Genomic DNA, 18,460 nt, shown 5'->3' on the forward strand with positions numbered 1-18,460 from the left:
CGTAAAGTCAACTAGCGGATTTACCACCAAATTGAACCTAATGGCAAATACACAACAGTTGCCCGTTTTCTCAGTAATGCCACTATTTGTTTCCAGTAAGAATATGTAATCCTTAGAATTGATGTGTACTGGTACTGTTCAGGCTGTGGCACGTCACAATGTTTTGTTCATATAAATCATAGAATAGACCAATTTAACAATTTAAAGGCAGATACTTACATTTCTCACAGAATTTTCCGGTAAAGCCATCCACACACTGACACTGCTGCCAAGACCAGTGGTCCAAACAGGTGCCCCCATGTCTGCAGGGGCTGGCGGTGCAGGCTCCTTCCAGTCTTGGGCATCTATAGACACACAGCCATACAAAATCATGGCAATCAGTAGGGCACTTTGACAACTCAGCCTCACAGTAAGAAGCCCGAGGGTCTGCTGGAAAAGAAACTCCAAAAACAGGAGCAGATGAGCTTTGATTTGTCTCCCGGAGCAGCAGTACAAAAACCAATAAAGAAACCCAGAGGATTAGCATATTAAAAGATCTGCCTTTGCCTCACTATTCACTGCTGAGATAGAGAAGAAAATATTCAGCAACCGCCTTTTCCCTGTCAATGATTAGAAAAACATCTTTTCAAAAGGATGGATTTGAAAGTGTGAACAGATGTCCCACAGCAGGAGCCGAGAAGGTTGAGAAGATGACGAGGGGAAAAGATGGAGAAATGGAGACAAGGGGATGTGGGGGGCAGCGGACCTGTCAAGAATGCCACTCGATGCCAGCGCCTGACTGGGCTCTAGTGGACGACCGTTGACGGCGAGCTCCATGATGCAGCCGACGAAGTCGTGGGTGGTGATCTGACCGCGGCGATGAAGGACGGGATCTATCGACCTGACACCTCCGACCAAGAGCCGATTGGGCTGCACATCCAGGATCCTGTAAATACATGCACACAAACATGTGCTCACTCAGAAATCCAAAAGCTCACAGATGCATGCAAGTGTTTAGAACTATCAGTTTGCACAGGGATTGAGCATCAATGATTTGAAGAAGGTTTAAAGCACATTGGCTTCAAGAAATGATGTACTTCTCACTGACCAGGGTTGTGTAATATCACTGTAAAAATATGCTTGAAAAATGCATCTGTAGTAACTTGTATATTGCACCTACACAGCCTGGAAAAGTGTAGAATCGTATTTATTTCACAGGTCTGGATTAGTATGGAGAAATAAAAAAACAAGGTAAAACATTTTAAATTCCATCCATCCATCCATCCATCCATCCATCCATCCATCCATCCATCCATCCATCCATCCTTTATGGCTTTTGCTAAATTTTGTGGCTTAAACGTTACACATAAAAACAAAAACAACTGAATCAGCTGTTTATGACACATCATTTTTTGTCATAAACCTGTTCCATTACAGGTTTATGACATAAAATGCCAGGAAACTGCTTGTAAAGGCCATGGAGATTAAAAGATAGTCCGGCTGCTATGAAGAAACATATAAAGAAATAAGAAATAACACAAGACATTTGCACCGTGCTGCAGCTAATCAAATTTCATGTTTGTTAATTTTTTATACTGCACAGAAAAGGGCCATTGTTAGGTCAAAGAGCACCAAAACAGGTTTAAAATTACACAAACTATTTTGCTCAAGTTTCATCGTTCCATTATGTTCAAAGACCTTGGAATACAAATATGAGCAACATTTTCTTGTTTACATTTTGGATGGACTAAACCTTTAAATGCTGTATGTATGTGTGTGTGAGATTATCCTACCAGTCAGTGTGTACAGCCACGTTGCTCACAGCGCAGTATCCTGGCTCCTTGTCCTCCCCACACAGATCCACGGTGAGGGATGCTGCCTGTAGGATGACAAGAACATAAACACAGCTAATGTTTGAGAGAAGAAGCTGAAATGTTGGATTGTCTGAAAGAAATCATGATCAGGGATAAACCTGAATAATTCCTGACAAGCTTTATATTTCTCAACTTCACTATGTGTCCTCTGGAAGAACAAATCCACCCAATACAATGCATTGCAAAAGGATGAATACTTCTTCTCACATTTTGTCCCATTGCAGCCACAAACTTGAGTGTGATTTATAGGGATTTTGTGTAATAAATCAACACAAAGAGTCTCATATGTATGAAGTGGAAAAAAATGATCAACGAGTTTATAACTATTTTACAAAAACAATTTGTATTCATTTGTATTCATCCTCCTGAATCAACACTTTGTAGAGCCATGTTCTGCTGCGATTACAGCTCAGGTCTTGGGCTATGTATCACTTTTTCACTTCTACAAAACAAAATTGTTGCCCAGTTTTCATCGCAAAACAGCTCAAGTTCAGTCACACCAGATATATATCTGAGAATAACGGTTTTCAGGTCTTGCCATAGATCCTGAATTGGCTTTAGCTCTTGACTTTAACATAAAAATAAACCACTCAATAGGAGCTTTGGCTGTATGTTTAGGGACATCTTGCAGGAAGGTGAACCTCTGTCCAGTCTGAAGACTTTTGCAGTCTCAAAAGACAGGTTTTCCTTATGGATTGTCCTGTATTTAGCTACTTTCAACTTTCCATCAACTCGGACCAGCTTTCCTATCCTTGCCGAAGAAAAGCATCCCCCCACTATTACCCTGCACAGCAGCCTGTTTCACTGTGGGAATCTTCTGCTCCTCCACAGTTATCATGAGTGTCTTGCTTGCTTCTTCTTTTAGTGTCGTCAGTTTAGCTGGTTGGCCATATCAGAGAAGATACGTCACTAAGCCACACTCAATTTCCAGATGATGGATTTAAAAGTGCTCTGTGAGATGTTCAAAGTTTGGGATATTGTTTTATAACCTGAACCTGTTTTAAACTTTATCTGACGTGTCTGCTGTGTTCCATAGTCTCTGTGATGTTTGTTTAGTGTGTTCACTAATGTTCTGATACAAATGTCTGAGGCTTTCAAAGAACAGTGAACAATGTACTGTATTTACTAAATACAGCACATCTTTTGCCAGCTATAGCCAGCCGCTCTACTGGTTTAGTTACCCAGCTTATTTCATGAGATTTTTTTCTGCAGATTGAGTAGAGATAAAATCTGCACACAATCCTTTTAAAATGTTAGGATATTTTGGCAAAAAAATGGCACTATGAAAAACTATTTAAAGGTTTTTTCCACCTTTAACATATGATTTATCTAAACAATTCATCTCTTAGGGGAATACTATTAACTACAGTGATCTGGCTGAATTTTCATTTTCTGAAAACAAAATATATTTAAACACACATCTAGTGATGCCCTTAAAAAAAAAACTGAGAAAGTAATCATAAAATCAGAATTACCATGGTTTGCAATGTAACTGTTTTAAATTTGGAGTGTTCACTCCACCCTGTGTCCACCCTGTAAGACGTTTTTAGATTTATATTCACTAAGCTTTGGTTTGTATGTTCTTATGCGGGTAGATTTCTGCCTCCAGTCCAACAACATGCATGTTAAGATTAAGTGGAGTTTTTAATTGGCTGTAGGAGTTAGCCTGAGAATGCATGGTGATCTGTCTGTCTCTTTTAGCCCACTGATGGACAGATTGTCTGTTCTGGGAGTAGCTCTCCTCTCACCCGGAGACATCTGGGACGAGGTCCAGGACCCCCTGCTAACCTCTACAGGATTTATAAGGTGCAGCTAACAGGATGGATGCAGAACATACTCTGATGTTAACTGATTAGATGAAAGAATTCCTTGGTGCCCATGTACCTTCATTATTTTTACAAATAATCAAAATATTCAGTCCTACAACAAGCAGATTTATTCCCTCCTTTATTGTAACTAAGTTTAGAAAAAATAACTAGGCACATTTCATGTTACTTAAACAGCTGTTAACATTTTTGGACAGTGATTATTTTATGTCTTGTAAAGAGTAAGGTGAGAAGATCCAAATGACTTCAGAGCTATATGTTATTAAAATACACCGTCTGATTGCTGACAGAAGCGGTTTATTTTAGTTAGGCAGTTAGATGAGAAGCAGAAGTGCTGCTGGGAGAAAAATCTAAGAGCATCATTTGAGCTCAACAACAGAAGGTGAGGAGCTTTTCCTACAAAAAGGTAAATTTGTCATTAAAAAAACACAGTTTAGTCACCAATTTGGCCTAAACTTAAATACATTAACAATAAATACCGGCAAACAAATGCACTACTGACACGTTGAAGACAAAATGACCTGGCTGTGACCTGATTGGATGTATGTATGTATGGATGGATGGATGGATGGACGGTGCTGCAGTAGGTAAGACTGACTAACCCTAAGCCAGAGGCTGGTAGTCCATCTTCCACCACTCTTCTGATGCCAGATTGTCAAGGCAACAGCTTTAGTCGAGATCCCCAGACCTCCTACAGCAATCTAATTTACTTATTTGGAGTTTAGCCGATGCTTTGCCAGCCAAGTGATATAATCTGTTGAGTAAGTCCTAGGCATGCACTAGTGCCTCTTTCCAATTGGATATGTGTCAAACACCTTTATAGAAAAGTCTTACCACATGCTGCACATTATATCAAATTGCAATATCAATTATATCAAATATCAATTTGCAATATCACAATGCCAAAGGAATGCAAGGATGCAATATTTAGCAGACTTTTTCAAGATTGAGTCTCACTCTCCTTAAAACAGACAACGCAGTGGAGGATATTTTCTAAAAAGCTGTATATTGAGGACCAGAAGTGTGACACAAATTCACAATATCAAACATCACAATATTCCTTATTGACAGGAACTCCTGAAGCAACTATTTAGTTGCAGTTAGCGTGACTTATTTTTTGCAAACTTTGAGAAAGCCCCTCCAAGTTTTTTATTGTTTGTTTGAGCGGCAGCATTTTGGGTACCAAAAACAGTTCCAGAGAGACAAAAATGCTAACTAGTCATTGTAAGAAAACATAACTGTAAAATGCACTTATGTTAGCTTTTATTTTATAATCTGAACCTATTTATACTGACCAGATTGAACTTCATCAGTTTACAACTGCTGACAATTTTTTTTGTGATACAAATAATAATGCACTGAACATTTATTTTATTTGCAACAAACAAAAAAAGGACAATATTTCTTTGCTTTGCTTCATGTTAAACAGGTTAGCATGTGATTCATGGCTTCCAATTTGAAGCTTAGCTAAAGGGATATTTCACAGCTTTTTAAGGAATTCTAAGAGCATTTGATCAGCTGTCGTTCAACATCTGAATGCTTAGACTGATCAAAGCTTAACTGAATATTTATAAATTTATCTGTGAAACCTTCATTTTTTTGTGTAAAAATTGAAAAATGTGGTTTAATGAGTATTTTTGACATTAGGGCCATTTCAGATTGGGACCTGCTTGAAAACTGCAATACTTAGAGAAGTTAAACCTGGACTGAATTATTCCACAGTGATGACAGATTGCTTAATACACCGTTTGTGAATGGTTAAATCTTCACTTAATTTTTGCAAAACAAATAAAGTAAGACAATTATGCTTTTCCGTTTTCTTAGAAGTATTATAAAGTCTCACCCCTAATAAATATCCCAAAGAACCAGAGAAAAACAATATGTGATTTGGTAAGGAAAATAACAGCTTTGACATGAACTTATATATTGTCAAAGTATTTTCTCTGGACCTTGCTTTGTGTACTGGTGCAGTGTTGGAACAGTAAGGGTCCATCCTTAAGATGTTGTCCAACATACATTGGTATATTAAAGCATTAAGATTTCCTTTCTCTAGAAGGAAGTTGAGGCAAAATTTGGAAAAACAGCTCCACATCATGGATGAAGCTGATCAGCTGTAAAAAAACCCATGAAGCTTTCAACGCAGTGTTTCTGAGCTATTCTGAAGGCTACGTGACATTTGAAGGTCTGTAGCTATTTACTTAACAGACATTTAGTGACCTTCACGCACTATATGCCTCAGCATCTGCTGAACCCACTATAATTCTCCATGACCTACCACTTTGTGGCTGAGTTGCAAACACTTCGCTAATATACTGCTAACAGTCGACTGTGGGATATTTAGTTCCAAGGAAATTTCACGACTGGATTCGTCTCAGAGGGGGCATCCTATCACTGAACTCCTGAGAGCAGCTCATTCTTTCAGAAATGTTTTTAGAAGCAGTCGTCATGCCTCGGGGCTGGATTTTATTTACCTGTGGACATGGAAGTGATTGGAACACCCGAATTCAATGATTTGGAGGGTTTAGCGAATACTTTTCCCAATAGTCACAATAAAAGCTAAGTATTTGATAGTTTAGTTATTTGTTTTATTGACACCCTATTTCAATAGTTAGACTTCAGGTTTTATTAACTAATGATTTATTCTACTCCTATTTCTGTCTTTCATTCTGCATGTTCAGTCCTCTACAATGCATGTAGACCAAATACTTTTTGATTCATACATTTGATAAGTGTGGCACAGAAATGCCAAACGTTTTTCTGTTTCCTGACAGTTTCCTGTTTTTCCATCAGTGGCAGTAAAGCATGTGCCCATATGTGTGTTGTTGTTTCTGCGATCTGATGTGGGGAATGAACCCTGGAGGAAGAAAAGAAATGTGCCGGTGAGGAAACTGTCCGGAAAAGTGTGTGAAAGTGTTGAAAAACTGGAGCAATCACGCTCCACCTCTCCTGAAGTTTAAGTAAACACGGACCACACCGGCCCGGATCTCTGACACAAATCATCCAGCTGAGCGTGACCCTGCAGGGTGAACATACACACTAATCTCTGTCACACACATAGACTCAGTAAAGCTCTACAGAGAAGGAAAACAAAATTCAATGCAAATGCAAGATAAAAACATGAAGCATGTTTTCTTGTGTTCTGTTGACACCCATTTGAAGAAAGTGCTGATAAAGTTGTATTGTTTTTCCCCTGACAAATTTGACAAAGTGTTGCACTCTGCCTTTGCTGTTCTACATCTGCTTTGCGCCTGGTATTAGGACAATTTATACACTTAATTAAATGCTTGTTGCTGATGCTTTTTAACAGAACCCAAAACTAAACTGTCATACTACATTTTCAAACTACCTTCAAAGAAGATTTTAGGTTTACTTCTGAATGTAAAACAAACTGTCCTGACTTGTACCAACTTGTTTCTGTCCTTTACGATCAATTAATCAGCGTGTGTTTTTTCATCCATACTTCACCTGGTATTTTCCTACTTCTCTCCGAAGGATTTTAATAGGTAGTTGAACTGGCGTCATTACAAAGACAGTTTATGTTTTTCAAAATAAAATAACTTCCTGTTACATTCATCATTGCAAATGCTTCACGAAAGTCTTAACTTATTTATTGGAAGGTTCTGATAAAACTTGAATTGGAAATAATCAGGAAAAAAAACTTTTGAATTTGAATTTATAACAAAGAAAAAAATCAGTGTTACAGGCAAATGATGTGATGAGCAATGGAAGAAAACAACCATTAACTGATAATAGACTTGGTGGTAGGTTAATAACACCAATTCGAGGGTAGCAAAAGATTGTTTAGATCTGGCTTGATAAGTGTTTTGTAAAAGAGGGAAAAGGCGACTGATATGTTCATACATAAAAGTCCACACTTATTTAGAATAATGATTTGGAAAAATAAACAGACAGATCAGATCATTCAAAGGGAACACGAACTTCTGGCTAAGAGTTAACCTTTTTAGTATTAGGAGATTTACTTTGCCTGAGGTCAGCTGTGAGGCGTTTGAGATGATGAGTTTAATAGACAACCAAAAACATTTTTTAACAGCATGAGAACTACATTTTAGATGGTCAATTTATGTTCTGCTGGTTATAATCTTGGAAAATTTACCATGGCAAATATGAAAAGTGGAAACTGTTTCAGTCACACGGCTTCAGTCTGCCTTGATGCCAGAAATGAATCCCCTGATGCACCATTAAAAAGAAAATTCAACAGACCTAATTTAGCCCCAAATAGAATTATTATTTTATGCATTTAATGAGAATTCGACAACTAATCTACATCCAAACATGATGCTAATAGAAGTGATTTCAACACTATATATATGACCTCTGTGCTCTGATCACTCTGAGACTTCAATGAGACATCTGTGGTTTCTGCCTGTTTTTGAGATCATAAGTCCTGAACAGGAACTGGGAACTGACCTGATGCCTGACCACAGAAATGGCCCACATCAACTTCTGCAAACACGGCCATCAGGTTCGCTTTGCAGCCCTTGAGGGAACTGGAGTTACAACACTGACATTTCTCACTCACTCTTTAAGAGAACAAACACCTAAATTTTCACAGACTCACAGACTTCAATATGTGCTGTATTCCTTTCCACCCCATCACTCTGCAAGATTTCAAAACTGACAATTTAACGATTTTACCAGCTTCCTATGAAACCCCACTGCACTACGGGAAACGACAGATCTGAGGTCCAGCAGAAGCGGAACATTAGGAGAGATCTGACAGAACCTGCTCGGACTTTTTCCCCCTCTCCTTGCCACTGTGCCGTTGGCATGGAGGAGATTTATTAAAAGCACATTTTCATATTTCAGGGCCGTTCTGGATCCTGCATCGTAAATCTCAACAACCAATAACGTGTAATTACAGCCTATAAAAACTATAAGCTGAGCTATCAATGGTCTGAGGTTTTAATTATCATCTAAGGAGACTTAAGCCAAATATGAGCGCAGTTTTAAGTAGTAAAAGTTCAACATAAGGGCTGTTGATGTAGTTGTTTTAATTTCTTCACTCCTTTGGAGACTGGATCCATGAAACTAAAAATGATCATAAACCTGTTGTAAGAAATGGCTCTTACCATCCCAGCTCTCCTGGCAATGACTGTGTGGAACTGGCCGTCTGAAACTTTGATCATAGTCATCAGTTTGTAGGTCCCACTGCCGAGGTTAAAGGAAAAACGCATCCTGCCCTCAAAGATCTCCAAAGCCAGGAACTCTGCCTTGTCGCCCGTCTGATTGTCGTGGTTGTACATCAGCAGCGCGTTGCTCATCAAGGTGGCAAACTTGATGTAGATGTAGTTATTGTTGGGATCTAGAGAGGGAAACTCCATGTAGGAGAGCTCCTCAAAACCATAGCTGTTCAGTTCGCAGTGTTTGCCAAAAACACCTGAGGAACAAACACACCAGAGATGATCGGTTCCAAATGAAAATATCTACAGATAAAAGTGAAATTTACAGACTATTATGTTTCCACTGAATCAAGCAAATCATCATTTTGTAAGACAGTCTTGCCATGACGTATGTCTATTTTTCACCCGGAGTTTTGACATTTAATAACAACAAAAATACAGAGCCTGAAAAATGAAGATTGTGGCAGCATTCGTGTAAGAAATTGGGGTTTGAGAATGAGTTTTTCCTTAAAAAATATTTATCCTACTTTTGTTTTTACCAAGTCTTCCTGAAAGTTTCCTTTCATTACTTACCAAACGGACAGTGACAGTAATATCCATCCAACCGATTCTGACAGGAGCCGCCATTAAAACAAGGGTTACACTCACAGTGATTGATGATGGAATCACACGTTTTGCCTGAGTTCACAAAACAACACAAATTAAAATGGATGGGGTGGACAACAGATTAAAAATGCTCAGGACTGATTCATGCAGGCCATCATAGCTGAGAACCGCTCTGCAAGATTTTTCAGCATTTAGTCAACCTTTAACGTGGTATCTACAGTCATGGGAAAGTAAAAGAAAATGCATCCTCCTTCAAGTCTATGGTTTAATTATAAGGGCATCATAAAAATCCCTAAGGTATTTTTTTATAAAACAAGGATGAAGCCAAACTGGAAAAGCTATGCTAATATGCCATGTTTTACTTTGTCCAGATATGGCACTATGCATTTTAGACTAACATTTCTAATTTCCTACACAAAATATGAGTTTTTCTGGGCACGGCCATGGTGCAGGGGTAAAGCATGTTCTCCATGTGGCTACAGTCTTCAACGCACCCGTCATGGGTTTGAGAATTAACACGTGGAATTATATACTGAACACAAAAGTGTGAAACAACTGAAAATATGTCTTATATTCTAGGTTCTTTAAAGTAGCCACCTTTTGCTTTGATTTCTGCTCGGCACACTCTTGGCATTCTGTGGATGAGCTTCAAGAGGTAGTCACCTGAAATGGTTTTCACTTCACAGGTGTGCCCTGTCAGGTTTAATAAGTGGGATTTCAAGCCTTTTAAATGGGGTTGGGACCATCAGTTGTGTTGTGCAGGAGGTGGATACAGTACACAGCTGATAGTCCTACTGAATAGACTGTCAGAATTTGTATTATGGCAAGAAAAAAGCAGCCACGTAAAGAAAAACGAGTGGCCATCATTACTTTAAGAAATTAAGATCAGTCAGTCAAAACAATTGGGAAAACTTTGAAAGTGTCCCCAAGTGCAGTCGCAAAAACCATCAAGCGCTACGAAGAAACTGGCTCACATGAGGACCGCCCCAGGAAAGGAAGACCAAGAGTCACCTCTGCTGCAGACGATAAGTTAATCCGAGTCACCAGCCTCAGAAATCGCAGGTTAACAGCAGCTCAGATTAGAGAACAGGTCAATGCCACACAGAGTTCTAGCAGTAGACACATCTCTAGAACAACTGTTAAGGGGAGACTGTGTGAATCAGGCCTTCATGGTAAAATAGCTGCTAGGAAACCACTGCTGAGGACAGGCAACAAGCAGAAGAGACTTGTTTGGGCTAAAGAACACAAGGAATGGACATTAGACCATTGGAAATCTTTGCTTTGGTCTGATGAGTCCAAGTTTGAGATCTTTGGTTCCAACCACCGTGTCTTTGTGCGGCACAGAAAAGGTGAACGGATGGACTCTACATGCATGGTTCTCACCGTGAAGCATGGAGGAGGAGGTGTGATGGTGTGGGGGTGCTTTGCTGGTGACACTGTTGGGGATTTATTCAAAATCGAAGGCATACTGAACCAGCATGGCTACCACAACATCTTGCAGCGGCATGCTATTCCATCCGGTTTGCGTTTAGTTGGACCATCATTTATTTTTCAACAGGACAATGACCCCAAACACACCTCCAGGCTGTGTAAGGGCTATTTGACCAAGAAGGAGAGTGATGGGGTGCTGCGCCAGATGAACTGGCCTCCACAGTCACCGGACCTGAACCCAATCGAGATGGTTTGGGGTGAGCTGGACCACAGAGGGAAGGCAAAAGGGTCAACAAGTGCTAAGCATCTCTGGGAACTCTTTCAAGACTGTTGGAAAACCATTTCAGGTGACTACCTCTTGAAGCTCATCAACAGAATGCCAAGAGTGTGTGGAGCAGTAATCAAAGCAAAAGGTGGCTACTTTGAAGAACCTAGAATATAAGACATATTGTCACTTGTTTCACACATTTTTGTTCAGTATATAATTCCACATGTGTTAATTCATAGTTTTGATGCCTTCAGTGTGAAGCTACAATATTCATAGAAAATAAAGAAAACTCTTTGAATGAGAAGGTGTGTCCAAACTTTTGGTCTGTACTGTATATATACATATATATAGGCCTGTAGAATCTGAGGTGAAGCCATTTTCTGCAAATTTTCTGAGTCTGTCTTTGATTTGTATTTGCTGTGACATCCACTCCTATAAAGACTGTTAACTCTCCTGAAATATTTTTCACTAGTGAATGACACTAGTTACTAGTTAACATTGTAAAATGATGGACTCCAAACAATTTCAAAATGACCTTTTAATCCAACCTAGACTGATGCGAAGAAACAGTTGCTTCTCCATGGTCATTGCCGATGTCTTTCTGTCCTGGCATTGTGTGAACATGTGCTCCAAACCAGCAAATAGACGATATACATGTTTTTCACATTCATAATGTGAAAAGCATTTCTGGCAAGTGTTCAGATTGATAATGATCAATTCTTCGAGCACATTTGATCAGCAACACATCACCGTTACTTTTGCCCTTGGAAGTAGCAAGGCTGTACTTAGTTTTCCCACTTATAGCTTTCCCATGTTAGCTTCATCGTTGTCCGATAATGACAATGTGAAAAGATGTTGTGATTTTGTACAACACAAGGTTAGATTTAAAGGTCAGGACTTTTTAAAATGCTCTGTTTAGTAAACCCCTTCTCCGAACAGAGGATGTACCTTCTTTTTACTGTGGCTAAATTTCACCTGTTTTGGTGGAATTTAAATAGTGCGAGATGACATAATTTCATAAACAACAAACTTAATTAGGAAAAACCAAATGATCTCATTGACTTGGCCAATTCAATGAGAATAATTAGTTCCTAACTTTCTGCAGGCTGTTTTTTTAAAAAATCTTTTTATTGCAGTGCAGGCAGACAAATGGCTCAAATGTACATGGATGGCTACCACATATGCAAGCAAAGGTTTAACATCTTGATAAGGAATGTGACAGCAATAATAAAAACAACAGACAGAAATGATGAGTGGCACAGGGTACAAAAAAAACAAACTGACAGTGAACTCTGGGAGTAAATTTTATGCTGTAAATCCTGAGACGTGTTGCTTAATGGAGATGGATTTAGCTGCCAAAATCCAGTTGTGGAGAACAGGAAGTTCAAAGGGAGGGCACAAAAACTACTGTAGGTCATGGGGTTGATTTCTGCATGATGGTAGTTCATCTTGATAAACCTTAAGATTTGTGACCATTTTTTATCATCATAATAAAAAGGGACAGTAATGACTTCACTTCAGGCAAATTGCCCTGTGTAGCATGCCTTCAAAATGTCTTTCAGATGCTGCAGCCAGAGGTTAAACATCACACAGGATCCAAATGGCTGTTCAAACAATTTCCACTTAAAATACACTCCCCTTTAATCCAGGCCAATAATGCACTGTGTTCATTACATTTCCAAATTAGGAGGCCTGATTGGATCTTTCATAAAGCTGCTCATTCGTCAAATAACTCAAAACGCAGCCAAATAAGAAATCCATGATGAGGAAATCTGTGTGTAATACATTCAGGGCAGAAATCCTTGTGTCTGTGTGTGGTCAGAACTGCATGTGCATGAAGGCACAAAGGGAAATGGAACACTAGTCAACTGTATGCGTGGTGAAGACTGGATATCTGACGAAGGTCAGCTTTGTATCATCCTTTTTTATTAAAGCAAACACTGCAGGCCGATATCCATTACAGCTGATACCCCACAACAAGAAAATGAAAAACCAAACTTGTTTATTTGCTCAAACACAGAGGCCACAACGTTGAATGGAAACATTCAGAAGTAAATACTTTCAGTGTGTGTGACCATACATTATAGGACTTTCAAAAGTATTCACACCTTTTAGACCTTTTTCACACTGTGTTAATACCACAATGTTTGATCTATTTTATTAGATTTTTATGATAGAACCACAAAACGTGTATAATTTTCAAGGCCAAAAATATTATACCTTTTTTTATTTCCTCCTGCTCCTATTTCGACAAGACGAGATAGAATTGTATTTTATTCAATATAACTAATGAATTATTGACAAACATGGTTTATTCATCACATAATTAAAATGTGCTTATATGTTTGAAATATGAAAAGAAAATTTTTATTTAACAAAAACATTATGTGTGGCATACATTTGCATTTAGTCTGCTTGAGTCAACACTTAAAGAACTACCTTATGCTGCAAATACAGCTTCAAGTCTTTTGTGATATCCCTCACCCAGTTTTGCACATCTACAAAAGGAAATTTTTCTGTCTATTCTTTGCAAAACAGCTCATGCTCAGTCAGTTTGCATGGAGAATGCCTGTTACCATCAAGTTTCAAGACTTTAGGGAGATTCTCAAATAGAATTTGATCCGTTGAAGAAAAGCATCCCACTAATATACTCTGACAAAATATTGATAAACTTTGTTTCAAATGATTTCAGAATTAGCTCCTGTGTATTTTTTTTACTGGGTATCAGATTAAACAGGGGATTAAATGTCTCACTTTTCTGGGTTTTATCTGTAATTGTTTTTCTTTCACTTCACAATTATGCACAATCTATGTGGGACTATCACACAAAATCCTGAAAAAATATATTGAGGTATGTGGTTTCAACATAAAAACAAAAATGTGAAAACATTCAAAGGGTGTGAATACTTTTGTTAGGTGCTGTATAAAACAGTTTGAAAAGACATAACAAGAGACCTCTGTGTATGTAGTACCTGCAAACCCGGACTTGCAGAGACAGTTGAAACCGCCAGGGAAGTTCTGGCACAGAGCCCCATTCTTGCAGGGATTGGAAAGGCATTCGTTGACATCCCTCTCACAGGCCATCCCGGTGAAGCCCTCAGGACAGGTGCAGGAAAACCCCCCCACCAGATTGTGGCAGGTGCCACCATTGTGGCAAGGCGATGGCTGGCACTCGTCGATGTCCATCTCACACAGGGCTCCTGTGTATCCCGGCCTGCAGCTGCAGGCATACGGCTGCAAGGGGTGGTTGGAAACAAGGATCACAGGGACACTTTCTTCTGTCTTCATTTCAGGCCCGACACTGAGACGCCGCTTGCAGCTGCCTCCGTTCTGGCATGGCTTATGCGTGCATGGATCATGGTCCACTGCATCTATTTGCACCCCACTCTGTCTGTATAAAATGTCTTTGATACTTTGGAAGAATGTGGCCACGCCACTGGGGTTCACATATTGTCCGTGGCCCCTTTTCACAGCTGCCATCAGGAAAGTCTGATTGTTGAGCTCAAACGCTCCATAAAGCAGCACCCCTGTGCCTAGTCCTGCAAGCTGAGAGTTGGCAATGCGTAAGAAGCTGAGGTAGTGATTGGTGAGAAAGCTTTTGACTCCATCAGAATGCAGTCTGATAAGGATGCTGTTGTCCACAGTGGCATTGTTGAAGCCCATAAAGAAAACTTTGGCTGTATTACTGACAGATCCGTGGACGCCATCACTGCTGCGAATGGTTAGTTCAAACGTTCCGTCTGTTGAGCGGGCCTTAGAGTTGAGGTTGCATGTTCCTGTGGGGATAGTAAACAGACCAGATGATGGAGGGATAAGGGAGCAGTGGAACCGATCATGGATGTCAGGATCTTGTGGTCTGACGTCCCCCAAAGAACCTCCAGGAAAGATGTTTCCAAAGTAGTGGACATAGATTTCCATGGACCGTGACTCTGAAGGGTTGTCATTCTGATCGTTTATCTTAACATGAATGGTTCCAGTGGAGGACATCTGAGGCACACCAGAGTCTTTGATCACCACATACAGGTAGAAGTCACTCATCTGCTCTCTGTCAATCTCCCGGCTGGTGGTTAGGATGCCAGCTGAGCTGAGGCTGAAGTAGCTGTTGGCAGAGCCGGAACTTAGAAGGCTGTACAAGAAAGGGCCCTGGTTGGGGGGTAGATCTGGGTCTGAGGCTGTTAGGGTTGTAACTGAAGAGCCAGCCCTTTGATTCTCCATCACCTCAGCATAGGTGGTTGTAAGTGTTGGACCGTTGTCATTGATGTCTTCCAGATTCACAATGATGGTGGCACTCCCGGTGGCTGGAGGAGTGCCTGTATCGACAGCTAAAACCGTCAGATTATAAACAGGAGTTGTTTCTCTGTCCAGCTGTGCAGCCACAGACACCTGCCCTGTTTTTGGATTTATTGTAAACACATTTTTATTAAATTCAGGAGCAATGGAGTAAGAAAACCTGCTCCAACTGGGGACAGAGTCTGAATCCTCAGCACTTACAAAGGTGACAAGCCCCCTTGGGGACAGACCTTCACTGACCTGCACGTCGTACAGGTCTTGGGTAAAAACAGGTGGATCATTGGCATCAAGAATAGTGATATTAACAAACACTTCATCAATATCTGCCCCAAGGATGCTTCCCGCGTTCTTTGCCAAGACCTTTAGAGAAATCTTCTCTTCTTTCTCACGGTCCAGAGTACCTGTGACATAAATCTGACCATTTTTCTTGTTGATGCCAAAGCCTTTCTTTCTGCTCCTTCCAAAAATAAGATAGTAAACCACTCCATCTTCTCCTTGGTCCCGATCACTTGCAAACACTTCCCCGACAACTGTGCCTCTTGGAGCAGCTTCTGAGATCTCAAAGTAGTACTGTTTGGAAACGAAGCGGGGAACGTATTCATTAGCTCCCTTTAGCTGGATATTGATGTTGGCGAAGCTGCAGCGCTCCTCATCAGGGACATTGAAAGCTTTAACTGTTAAATGGTAGACCTGCTTTGCCTCATAGTCCAAGAAGCCTTGGGTGGTGATGGTCCCTGTGTTTGGGTCGATAACAAAGAGGTCGCTGTCTGAAGACTGAATCACATACGCCATGACTGCATTTATTCCTGAATCCTGGTCTGTGGCATTCATTTTGAGCACAGTGGTGCCACTGGGAACGTTCTCCTGCACAGAGGGAAAGTACTCATCGGGATCGAAAACAGGAGGGTTGTCGTTTACATCAGTCACTTGTACTGTGACTGAGACATAGCTTGTTTTTGCAATCCATCCACCATCAGAAGCTGCAACTCTTAGTTTATGTTGTTGCTGCTCTTCATAATCTAAAGAATGAGCTAAGGATAACACTCCAGTTTTACTATTGAGTGCAAACAAACCCTTTTCATTGCCTGAGGTTATACTGTAAGTGATAAGGCCGTTCATTTCTTTATCTTTGTCTCTGGCAGACAAAGTTCTGATTGCTGTTCCCACAGCGAGGCTTTCAGGTACAGTGGCTGAGATTTGGCTTTGTGAGAACTCTGGTGTGTGATGGTTTTCTTCTGTCACTACAATCCTGGCTGTTGTTTGTGCAGACAAAGGAGGGTTTCCCTTGTCCCTCGCAATGATGTCAATGTGGAAAATCTTATTTACTTCAGACATGAGGGAAGCACCAACTGTAATCCACCCATTCATTTTGTCTAGTTTGAATTTACTAGAGCTGTTTCCTCCTGCTATCAGGTACTCAACCTCAGAGTTAAGGCCAAAATCTTTCTTATCATAAGCTGTGATTTTTATCAGTCTGGTGCCGACTTTCACACTTTTAGTGACAGGAGTGAAGTAACTGGTCGAATCGAATTCAGGAGGATTATCATTGCTGTCTACGATGTTTACAATCACTGTTGTTTCGCTCATTAAAGGCTTCACTGCTCGGTCTGAGGCTGTCACAATGAAGCTGTGCCGGTTTATATTCAGGCTGCCAGCTCCAGTCAAGTTCTGATACTTTAACTGCTGTTTGATAAACACCTCTCCAGAGCTGGCGTTGATTCTAAAGTACTCTGACTGGGATCGGATAAAATAGAAAATTTTGCCATTGATGCCCTCGTCTGGATCTGTGGCAAAGACCTGCGTGACCAGAGAACCCACCTCTGTGAGCTCCGGGTAGTCCAAATAATAAGACGGACGGCTGAATCTGGGGGCGTTGTCATTAATGTCTGTTATAAATATCGTTACGTCAGTGCTTACTGTCCAGCCAGAGTCACGAGCAGACACTTTAACGATGTAGTGATCTGTGTCTTCTCTGTTAAGTGGCCTGCTGATGGTTATGTCCCCTGTGTTTGGATTAATACTGAATGGAAGGCTACTATCTGTAACAGAGTAGCGGCTAATGGCGTTTGAACCAGCATCCTCATCAGTGGTGGTGACTCTGGTAACCGTGAAGCCAACGGGTGCATTTTCAGCCACTGTTGCACTAAATATCTTGGAAAACCTGGGTGCATTATCATTTACATCCAAAACGTTAATTAGCACCTCAACTGCTGTGTTTTTCTGTGGTGAACCTCGATCAGTGGCTTTCACTTTTAGAGTGTAAAGAGCCACTGTATCTCGGTCCAGCGGCCTGGTGGATCGTATCTCACCAGTGGCTCGGTTGATACTAAAACTGTTCTCCTTGTTGCCATCAGTTATGGCGTATTCTAGCTGTCCATTGGTACCACTGTCCAGATCAACAGCGGTGACCATCAAGACGCGCTCGGGTAAAAGGTTCTCCAGTATCTCAGCATGAAACGGGTCCTTATCAAAGACTGGATGGTTGTCATTCACATCCAGAACAGTTATTTCTATTTTCTCATAGGAAGAATAAGGGGGGAAACCCTGATCTCTGGCTTCAATCCAGAGAACGTACTTGGAAATTTGCTCATAATCCAGCGGATGTCTGATGGATAACTCGCCTGAGAGCTGATCTATGTGAAAGGCGTAATCGAGGTTGCCACTTGCTATGTAGTAGGACAATGGTCCACCCCTCATAGAAGACCCCATCACTGTTGTGACAATGTGGTTGGTGGGCTGATTCTCTGGAAAAATAAATGCCCGCTCCTTCAGCTTGATAACGGGGAAGTTTCCTCCAGTAACAAATCGCACTGTCACAGTGGTTGTATCTGTTCTCGGGTTAGCTCCACCATCCTTTACGCGAACTGTAAGCGTAACTTCTGAACTTCCAGACAGCCTCTCATTGGCAGTGATGGCGCCCCTTACTGGGTCGATCTTGAACTTCTCTGAGTTGCGACCCATGAGAGAGTAATGAAGTTGGGCATTAGAACCGGAATCCTCATCAGTGACGGTAACCGCAAAAACCAGAGACCCTAAAGACAAAAA

At 40.6% G+C, this 18,460-nt stretch overlaps 1 protein-coding gene across 1 annotated transcript in view; it reads right to left on the minus strand.

Moving 5' to 3' along the window:
• Nucleotides 1–18,460, minus strand: part of LOC124860326 (protocadherin Fat 4) — a 142,668-nt gene that overhangs the window by 16,764 nt on the left and 107,444 nt on the right. The window contains exons 9-14 of the mRNA XM_047353546.1: nucleotides 14,098–18,447; nucleotides 9,394–9,498; nucleotides 8,770–9,077; nucleotides 1,773–1,858; nucleotides 746–925; nucleotides 220–344 (exon numbers count right to left, since the gene is read on the minus strand). Of these exons, the coding sequence (XP_047209502.1) occupies nucleotides 220–344; nucleotides 746–925; nucleotides 1,773–1,858; nucleotides 8,770–9,077; nucleotides 9,394–9,498; nucleotides 14,098–18,447 (5,154 nt within the window). The remainder of the gene's footprint in view (nucleotides 1–219; nucleotides 345–745; nucleotides 926–1,772; nucleotides 1,859–8,769; nucleotides 9,078–9,393; nucleotides 9,499–14,097; nucleotides 18,448–18,460) is intronic.

This window comes from Girardinichthys multiradiatus, chromosome 23, assembly GCF_021462225.1.
Source record: "Girardinichthys multiradiatus isolate DD_20200921_A chromosome 23, DD_fGirMul_XY1, whole genome shotgun sequence".
Classification (NCBI taxonomy): domain Eukaryota; kingdom Metazoa; phylum Chordata; class Actinopteri; order Cyprinodontiformes; family Goodeidae; genus Girardinichthys; species Girardinichthys multiradiatus.